Genomic DNA, 11,180 nt, shown 5'->3' on the forward strand with positions numbered 1-11,180 from the left:
GTGTGTTGTGCCAGTTGTTGACAGTGTGTTGTGCCAGTTGTTGACAGTGTGTTGTGCCAGTTGTTGACAGTGTGTTGTGCCAGTTGTTGACAGTGTGTTGTTCCAGTTGTTGACAGTGTGTTGTGCCAGTTGTTGACAGTTTGTTGTGCCAGTTGTTGACAGTGTGTTGTGCCAGTTGTCGACAGTGTATTGTGCCAGTTGTTGACAGTGTGCTGTGCCAGTTGTTGACAGTGTGCTGTGCCAGTTGTTGACAGTGTGTTGTGCCAGTTGTTGACAGTGTGCTGTGCCAGTTGTTGACAGTGTGCTGTGCCAGTTGTTGACAGTGTGTTGTGCCAGTTGTTGACAGTGTGTTGTTCCAGTTGTTGACAGTGTGTTGTGCCAGTTGTTGACAGTGTGTTGTGCCAGTTGTTGACAGTGTATTGTTCCAGTTGTTGACAGTGTATTGTGCCAGTTGTTGACAGTGTGTTGTACTAGTTGTTGACAGTCTATTGTGCCAGTTGTTGACAGTGTATTGTGCCAGTTGTTGACAGTGTGTTGTACTAGTTGTTGACAGTGTGTTGTACCAGTTGTTGACAGTGTGTTGTGCCAGTTGTTGACAGTGTGTTGTGCCAGTTGTTGACAGTGTGTTGTGCCAGTTGTTGACAGTGTGTTGTGCCAGTTGTTGACAGTGTGTTGTGCCAGTTGTTGACAGTGTGTTGTGCCAGTTGTTGACAGTGTGTTGTGCCAGTTGTTGACAGTGTGTTGTGCCAGTTTTTGACAGTGTGTTGTTCCAGTTGTTGACAGTGCGTTGTGCCAGTTGTTGACAGTGTGTTGTGCCAGTTGTTGACAGTGTGTTGTGCCAGTTGTTGACAGTGTGTTGTGCCAGTTGTTGACAGTGTGTTGTGCCAGTTGTTGACAGTGTATTGTACTAGTTGTTGACAGTGTGTTGTGCCAGTTGTTGACAGTGTGTTGTGCCAGTTGTTGACAGTGTGTGGTGTGTTGTAGCTGGAAGCAACGTCCGGAGGAGAGGGTGAAGAAAGAGAAGAGACAGAACCAGAGGAAGAGACACCCCCAGAGGAGGAGAAGGCTGAGTGAGTCTTCTCTTTATTGCTTTAATTATTGTGTTTACTCACTGACTCACTGACTCACTGACTGACTGGCTGACTGACTGACTCACTGACTCACTGACTGACTGACTGACTGACTGACTCACTGACTCACTCACTGACTCCCTGGCTCACTCACTCACTGACTCACTGACTGACTGACTCACTGACTGACTGACTGACTGACTGACTGACTGACTGACTGACTGACTCACTTACTGACTGACTCACTGACTCACTGACTGACTCCTTGGCTCACTGAATGACTGACTCCTTGGCTCACTGGCTGACTGACTGACTGACTCACTGCCTCACTGACTGACTGACTCACTGACTGACTGCCTAACTGCCTCACTGACTGACTGACGGACTGACTCACTGACTCACTGACTCACTGACTCACTGACTGACTGACTGACTGACTGACTGACTGACTGACTGACTGACTGACTGACTGACTGACTGACTCACTGACTCACTGACTGACTCACTGACTGACTGACTGACTGACTGACTGACTGACTCACTGACTGACTGACTGACTGACTCACTGACTGACTGACTGACTGACTCACTGACTGACTGACGCACTCACTCACTCACTGACTCACTGACTGACTGACTCACTGACTGACTGACTGACTGACTGACTGACTCACTGACTGACTCACTGACTGACTGACTCACTGACTGACTCACTGACTGACTAACTGACTCACTGACTCACTGACTGACTCACTGACTGACTAACTGACTCACTGACTGACTCTCTGACTCACTGACTGACTCACTGACTGACTGACAGACTTACTGATTGATTGATGAGTTGTCCTCCAGCAATGAGAATGGAGAGAAGGCAGAGAAGGAGGCTGAGCCCGTTTTAAAAGAGGAAGAACCGGAAGTGAAGGAGGAAACATTGAAGACCAAGGCAAAGAAGGAGAAGAAACCTGCGGAGGAGGGCTATGAGCTTTGGAATGAGCTAGAGATCCAGAGGATCAAATTCATGGTGACTATTACCAATACATTATCAATACATTATCAATCATGATCATTACATTACCAATACATTACCAATACATTATCAATCATGCTCATTACATTACCAATCCTGATCATTACATTATCAATACATTATCGATACATTATCAAACATGGTCAATACACTATCAATACATTATCGATCCATTACCCATACATTATTAATCATGATCAATAGATTACCAATATATTATTAATCATGATCAATAGATTACAAATACATTACCAATCATGATCATTGCATTACCAATGCATTACCAATACATTATCGATACAGTATCAATCGTGATCAATACATTACCAATACATTATCGATCATGAGCAATTCATTACCAATACATTATAAATCAGTAGCAATACATTACCAATGCATTATCAATCATGATCAATACATTATAAATACAGTATCAATCATGATCTATACATTATTAATACATTATCAATCATGATCTATACGTTACCAATACATTTTCAATCATGCTCTATACATTACCAATACATTATCAATCATGATCTATACATTATGAATAAATTAAAAAACTATCTGTCTCGTAACTTCTATAACCTGTTTCTCTGTCTCCAACCAGAACTCTCTGTCTCGTAACTTCTATAACCTGTTTCTCTGTCTCCAACCAGAACTATTTGTCTCGTAAACGTCAATAACCTGTTTCTCTGTCTCCAACCAGAACTATCTGTCTCGTAACGTCTATAACCTGTTTCTCTGTCTCCAACCAGAACTATCTGTCTCGTAACTTCTATAACCTGTTTCTCTGTCTCCAACCAGAACTATCTGTCTCGTAACTTCTATAACCTGTTTCTCTGTCTCCAACCAGAACTATCTGTCTCGTAACTTCTATAACCTGTTTCTCTGTCTCCAACCAGAACTATCTGTCTCGTAACTTCTATAACCTGTGTCTCTGTCTCCAACCAGAACTATCTGTCTCGTAACTTCTATAACCTGCGCTTCCTGGCTCTCTTCATCGCCTTCGCCCTCAACTTCATCCTGCTCTTCTACAAGGTGAAACATAGTATAGAATAATGTATAATATAATATAGAATAATATAGAATAATATAATATAGAATCATATAATATGGGGCGGCAGGTAGGCTAGTGGTTAGAGCGTTGGACTAGTATCCGGAAGGTTGCAAGATCGAATCCCTGAGCTGACAAGGTAAAAATCTGTCCTTCTGCCCCTAAACAAGGCAGTTAACCCACTGTTCCTAGACCAGTTAACCCACTGTTCCTAGGCCGTCATTGTAAATAAGAATTTGTTCTTAACTGACTTGTATATTATTTAAATATATTATAATGTATAGTATAGAATAATGTAATATATAATATAATAACGTAGAATATAGTATAGAATATAGAATAATGTAATAATGTATAATATAGTATAGAATATAGAATAATATAATATAGAATAATATAGAATAATATAATATAATATAGAATAATATAATATAATATAATGTATAGTAATATAATATAGAATAATATGATATAATATAGAATAATTGTATATAGAATAATATGATATAATATAGACTAATATAATATAGAATAATAATATAATATAGAATAATATAATATAGAATAATATAACATAGAATAATAATATAATATAATATTGAATAATATAATATAATGTAATGTATAATAATGTAATATAATATAGAATAAAATAATATAGAATAATACAATATAGTGTGGAATATATAATAATATAATATATAATAAAAGAATATGTAATAACATGATATTATACTCACCTAATCTTCCTGTTTTACAAGGTTGGATATGATGTAGTGGAGGGGTCAGAAGACATTGAGGGGTCCGCCCTGTTTGAGGGCTCCGCCGCGTTCGAGGGTTCTGGGTTGTTCGAGGGTTCCGGAGCTGTGGACGAGGGTGGTTCTGGGATTGATCCATTTGACGATGGTGGTGACGATGACGGTGGTGATGACGACGATGAGGAGGAAGGACCATTTTTTTTCTACTTGGAGGAGAGTACAGGTTACATGCAGCCCTGTTTGTCCATGCTGGCCATCACACACACTGTCATCGCTTTCCTCTGTATCATCGGATACAACTGCCTCAAGGTACAGTGTTCTACACACACACACACACACACACACACACACGCACACACACACACACACACACACACACACACACACACACACACACACACACACACACACACATTTTTTTTACATTACATTTTAGTCATTTAGCAGACGCTCTTATCCAGAGTGCATACATTTTATTACATTTTTTACATACTGAGACAAGGATATCCCTACCGGCCAAACCCTCCCTAACCCGGACGACGCTATGCCAATTGTGCGTCGCCACACGGACCTCCCGGTTGCGGCCGGCTGCGACAGAGCCTGGGCGCGAACCCAGCCCAGCCTGGGCGCGAACCCAGAGACTCTGGTGGCGCAGCTAGCACTGAGATGCAGTGCCCTAGACCACTGCGCCACCCGGGAGACATACACACACACACACACACACATAAACACACATACACACACACACACACACACACATACACACACACACACACATAAACACACACACCCATGGGAGAAGCAGCTACTGATGGTGTGTGTCTTCCTTCAGGTTCCTCTGGTCATCTTTAAGAGGGAGAAGGAGCTGGCTAGGAAGCTGGAGTTTGATGGTCTCTATGTCACCGAGCAACCAGAAGACGATGACATCAAGGGCCAGTGGGACCGACTGGTGCTCAACACCCCGTAAGACTCTTCTGACCCCTGACCTTTGACCTCTAACCCCTAACCCTGAATCTGATTTAAATCCTAACCCTTGAATCAGTTATCTAGTCAGGTGAAAGACACTGAGTATGTTTACATGCACACACTAATAATTCAATATTAATAAACTGATTATGGCAGTAGGTCGAGTATGGCATTAGTCATGTAAACACACGACTCTGCTTATCCTAATCGGTGTGTAAGGTCATAGTTGAAGTAAGCATACGAAAGTTTTACCATCTGTTTTTTTCTGAGAAATCTTTAGAATGATTAAAAACACGTAAACATGTTCATCAGAATTACAGCGGTGTATTTGATCTACGCGTTAGCCAGCGTCAACAGCGCAAGCCTCCATCTTATGTGCGAATGAAGATGAGCTCAGAAAAAGTACAGTATGCATCTTAGAATTAGTTTTCACATACAAAAGGTATATGTCCAAACCCAGAACCAAATAGGCTTAAAAAAAAAAACAATAAAAAATAAATAAATTAAAATACAATTAAAATTAGAATTTTTTTATTTGTGTTTTTATTGCTGATTTTCTGCATTTATCCCATCACGTAGCGTCCCATCACGTAGGGTCCCATCACGTAGGGCCCCATCACGTAGCGTCCCATCACGTAGCGTCCCATCACGTAGCGTCCCATTACGTAGCGTCCCATCACGTAGGGTCCCATCACGTAGGGTCCCATCACGTAGGGTCCCATCACGTAGGGTCCCATCACGTAGCTTCCCATCACGTAGCGTCCCATCACGTAGGGTCCCATCACGTAGCGTCCCATCACGTAGTGTCCCATCACGTAGGGTGCCATCACGTAGGGTCCCATCATGTAGCGTCCCATAACGTAGGGTCCCACCACGTAGGGTCCCATCACGTAGGGTCCCACCACGTAGGGTCCCATCACGTAGGGTCCCATCACGTAGGGTCCCATCACGTAGCGTCTCATCACGTAGGGTCCCATCACGTAGGGTCCCATCACGTAGGGTCCCATCACGTAGCGTCCCATCACGTAGCGTCCCATCACGTAGCGTCCCATCACGTAGCGTCGCATCACGTAGCGTCGCATCACATAGCGTCCCATCACGTAGGGTCCCATCACGTAGCTTCCCATCACGTAGGGTCCCATCACGTAGGGTCCCATCACGTAGCGTCCCATCACGTAGTGTCCCATCACGTAGGGTCCCATCACGTAGGGTCCCATCACGTAGCGTCCCATCACGTAGGGTCCCATCACGTAGGGTCCCACCACGTAGGGTCCCATCACGTAGGGTCCCACCACGTAGGGTCCCATCACGTAGGGTCCCATCCCGTAGGGTCCCATCACGTAGCTTCTCATCACGTAGGGTCCCATCACGTAGGTTCCCACCACGTAGGATCCCACCTCGTAGGGTCCCATCACGTAGCGTCCCATCACGTAGGATCCCATCACGTAGGGTCCCACCACGTAGGGTCCCATCACGTAGGGTCCCACCACGTAGGGTCCCATCACGTAGGGTCCCATCACGTAGGGTCCCATCACGTAGGGTCCCATCACGTAGCTTCTCATCACGTAGGGTCCCATCACGTAGGGTTCCACCACGTAGGGTCCCATCACGTAGGGTCCCATCACGTAGCGTCCATATCACGTAGCGTCCCATCACGTAGCGTCCCATCACGTAGCGTCCCATCACGTAGGGTCCCATCACGTAGCGTCCCATCACGTAGGGTCCCATCACGTAGCGTCCCATCACGTAGGGTCCCATCACGTAGCGTCCCATCACGTAGCGTCCCATCACGTAGCGTCCCATCACGTAGTGTCCCATCACGTAGCGTCCCATCACGTAGTGTGATTTTAGATGTGTCCATGTAAACAGTATTGTTAGTGAAGTCATTCTTCCTGTAAAGGATGTAAACATTTAAATTTAACTATTATATGTCTCTGACTATTCACAATAATTGTATTATTGTGTGCATGTAAACGTCTTCATTGTTACATCAGTTTAGTGATTTAAGGTGGAACCAGACAAGGCTGTCACCTAATACCTCTTTTATTTGTGATTGTAAAAACAAAACAAAAAAACACCCCCCATCTCTTTTAGATTCAATGAGAATATAAAAAGGAATAAAAAGATAGCATTGATACACCCATCTTCCAACCCTGACCCTTCTCTCAAAGTATGTTTATTTTCCACACAGGTCATTCCCTAACAACTACTGGGACAAGTTTGTGAAGACAAAGGTGCTTGCTAAGTACGGGGACATATACGGTAGGGAGAGGATCGCAGAGCTGCTTGGGATGGACCTGGCCTCTCTGGACGTCAGCGCCATGACACAAGAGAAGAAACACGAACCAGAAAGTGGCATGTTAAGCTGGTACGTAAAATACCCCCCCCCACCCGATCTGCAGAAAGCATACAGTACATTATACAAAATTCACTAGTAAATCATTTGCCCAACAAACAAGCAATGTACAAGCACATACAACTGGTTGAACTTGTAAGAATCTGAAGTCAACATTGAGACAGCTTTGTGAGGTAGTTATGTGGTAGTTGTGTGTGTTTGCTGGGAAGTAAACGTGTTGTTTTCTCCATAGGATTATCTCCATTGACATCAAATACCAGATTTGGAAGTTCGGGGTGGTCTTCACTGACAACGTAAGTCGATACTGGACCGTGCTGTAGTATTGTAACAAGTCCAGTGAATGGTGAAGTTTTCTAGACATTCCTGTATCTAGTGTGGTACTTGGCCATTTCTCTGTCTGTGGTATTGCTGTAGTACTGCAGTAGTACGGATCCTATGCTGCTGATTATGGTTGCAAAGGGAGGGTATATTACTGGAGACTTTTGAAGTTTAACAGTAAACTACCAGAATGTTGGTATCTTTCAAGGATTTTATGTAATCTGTCACGAGACATTTAGTGGCCATTTTTCGGGTACATCAGATTTGTACAGGTGTCTATAAGTATATCTTGCCCTCTGTGTGGCCTTATCAAATGTAAAATATATGAATTAATGACATAAGATGATTTTTAAATAAAAAATAGATTGACAAAGCTGTGAAACATTATCCTAAATTCCAACCATCAACTTAGTGAATACTATTGGTGTTTAATATGAGGGTTTCAGCATGAAATATCTTTTATATATATCTTTTATATGTGACCGATGTAGCAAAATTTGAAAATGTGACATTAGATAACATTAGATAAACATAAACATTAGATAAAAGTAGAGACTCAGAGCTAGACAATTATATATCATACACTGCAGTTGAGGAACAATGGGAAAGTAATTCTGCTTTAAAAGTTGATAAACTTGTGACCTCACTTTGAGAAAATGTGAATGTTTTGGTACACCTACTGGAGAGCTCTTCTTTGTCTACACACATTAAGCATCGTTCACACCCTCTAAAGCCTTAGACCCACCCAGCTCTTTAAGGATTCACATGTGAGGCCATGTGCTAAACAGAAGGAGTACGGTAGTGTACTAAACAACCAAAGATTTCAAGACTAAAGGCTGTTTTATACTACGGGTGTGTTCGTAAATTTAATCTGGAGTGGCAGTGTGCGCTCTGGGCGTTTGTAAACTCAGAGCGTTGTCAGATTGTCCATTCGTAAACTCAGCATTTCGCTCTCGGAGCGTTCAGTGCGCACACTGGATGCTCTGGCCGAGGACTAGGGATGATCTGAGCATTCTGACCTAACAACAGCAGTCAAGCACTCAAGCTAAATGGCTAACGTTGGCTAGCTTGCTAGCTACTTCCAGACACAAATGAGAGAACAGCTCACTCTGACCATTTTACTCGCGCTAGCAAAGCTGGTGAGGCTGTTTTTATGTTATCCAGAGTGTTGGTGACTGCAACTGTGCTGCTTGCAACAATTTTATTGCGCTTTTTTGCCAACGGTTTACAGACACCGGCCATATTCAACGGGTGTTGAGCGTTCATAAATGCATCAGTTATTCTGCCCTCTGGCACATTCAGATGAGAGCGCTCTAAAATCGGAGTAGATAGCCAAAGCGAATTTACCAGCTAAGTCTATCGACAGTTGTCACAGTGACATCATAAACAGTCTATTGAAATAGTTACTTGCGTAGTGGAGTCTTTTGTTTAGATATGTAGCTAGCTAGCTGAACAATGAACCATAATCCCAACTCATGACGTTACTGCATGAATCAGCAGATAGCTCACCAACCAGGTTCAATGTTAGCTAGCTAACATTAAGCTATAACTAGCAATGCAAATGGCTCTGAGATACGAATAATATAACTACACAGATCATACACGTAACGTTAGCTAGCGAGCCAGCCGGCTAACGTAAGCTAGCTAGCTAACAGTACACATTAACTTGAAATGAAAATGACTTTCTGACAGAATTAGAAATTTGTAATATCTAAAAATGTAGCTAGCTATCTTACCCTTATACATGGACGGACGCTTCTCCCCCTCTGTCACGGATGCCATGGTTGCCCTTAGTTTGAAGATGTAATCCGGTGTTTTATACAACAGGTGTTTTATACAACAGCCTTCTGTGAGTTCTCTGTTTGACTCCATCTACATAATCAAACGCCAGAATCTTCCAATATTACGCACTATCTAATTCCACTTATTTCAAAACTCGTTCCTCCAGAAAGTGGAGAGCGACACTTCAGAAGTTCTACTACGTGATATCTTTCAAAAAAAGCCGCGTTAGAAAGGATTGCCTACACATACTGACCAGCTCATATTATACACAGAAGTTCGGTCTACACGGCAGACCGAACTCATCTCTCGTTATGTCCAGCCCACTCATTATCTCAGCCAATCATGGCTAGTGGGAAGGTTGCTCACTTTTTCCGAGGCCAAACCAACTTGGTTCGTAATTTAATAATTGTATTTTGTATTTACACGTTTGTTATTAAGGCACATGAAAGTTCACATGTTCCAGAATGCATTTCTGCCTAAAAAAAAAACGCATTTTGATAAAATAAAAAAAGTTTACACTCAAATGCCTCTCCTGTGAAGTAGAGACGTGTGACATACGCCTAGTTTTCTGAAACGAGTAACATGTAATTTTTTATGCACTTTTATTTATTTTACTATGTCAGTATGTATTTTTTGGGGACAATGTTTCTGCATCAAACTGGTGGCATTTGTGAAAAAAAATGCAATAGTTGGAAGAGTTGCAGAGTTAATTGAAAATAATGCCATTGTTGATTAAGATGCTTTTTTCATTAATTAGGCTATTTTCTCTTGAACCATATGGTCTATCTACTAGAAACACATGGACAACACGAACTCAGATATAAAAAAATATATAATTTATGTGAATATGTTTTTTAAAAAGTTATTCAAGTATAAATTACCAAAGTAACTATAGATTACCATAGACTTTCTGTTAATTACCAACATTACTGAAGATTCCAGTAACTTTGGTAAAGTACCGGTAGCTTCGCAACTCTAATACTGATATTGTACGCCCTCTTCTAGACGTTCCTCTATCTAGTCTGGTACATGGTCATGTCTCTGCTGGGACACTTCAACAACTTCTTCTACGCCTGTCACTTGATGGACATCGCCGTTGGTGTGAAGGATTTACGCACCATCCTCTCCTCCGTCACACACAACGGCAAACAGGTAACCACCCAGTCAAATGTAGTTTCTCCCATCAGACCCACGAGTGTGAATAAACATACGAGATCTAACTGTAGTCCTCCCTATATCTCTCTCTCTCCCTCTGTAGCTGATGATGACTGTGGGTCTACTAGCTGTGGTGGTGTATCTCTACACCGTCGTGGCTTTCAACTTCTTTAGGAAGTTCTACAACATGAGCGAGGACGAGGATGAACCGGACATGAAGTGTGATGACATGATGACCGTGAGTCAAATCTCCTGTGGCTTTACTGATGATATTACCTGAAACAATCGTCCTCCAAAGTTATGGGCTCCCGAGTGGCGCACCGGTCTAAGGCACTGCATCTCAGTGCAAGAGGTGTCACTACAGTTCCTGGTTTGAATCCAGGCTGTATCACATCCTGCAGTGATTGGGAGTTCCATAGGGCGGTGCACAATTGGTCTGGGTTTGGCCGGGGTAGGCCGTCATTGTAAATAAGAATTTGTTCTTAACTGACTTGCCGAGTTAGAAAATGTATTTGTGAGTTACTGACCTTCAATCACCCTCCCTCCCTCCCTACCGCCTTCTTTCTACCTCCCTCCCTACCTCCCTCCCTACCTCCCTACCTCCCTCCCTCCCTCTACCGCCTTCTTTCTACCTCCCTCCCTACCTCCCACCCTCCCTACCTCCCTCCCTCCCTCCCTCCCTCTACCG

General features: G+C 42.8%; 1 protein-coding gene across 1 annotated transcript in view; it reads left to right on the forward strand.

Moving 5' to 3' along the window:
• ryr1b (ryanodine receptor 1b (skeletal)) overlaps nt 1-11,180 on the forward strand; it is a gene marked incomplete in the record, with an annotated part of 337,334 nt that overhangs the window by 313,925 nt on the left and 12,229 nt on the right. Inside the window, 9 exon segments of the mRNA XM_055895181.1 lie at nt 985-1,070; nt 1,923-2,091; nt 3,055-3,141; nt 3,919-4,224; nt 4,748-4,878; nt 7,073-7,249; nt 7,470-7,530; nt 10,343-10,489; nt 10,596-10,730. Of these exon segments, the coding sequence (XP_055751156.1) occupies nt 985-1,070; nt 1,923-2,091; nt 3,055-3,141; nt 3,919-4,224; nt 4,748-4,878; nt 7,073-7,249; nt 7,470-7,530; nt 10,343-10,489; nt 10,596-10,730 (1,299 nt within the window).

Source organism: Salvelinus fontinalis, chromosome 33 (assembly GCF_029448725.1).
Source record: "Salvelinus fontinalis isolate EN_2023a chromosome 33, ASM2944872v1, whole genome shotgun sequence".
In the NCBI taxonomy this organism is placed as follows: domain Eukaryota; kingdom Metazoa; phylum Chordata; class Actinopteri; order Salmoniformes; family Salmonidae; genus Salvelinus; species Salvelinus fontinalis.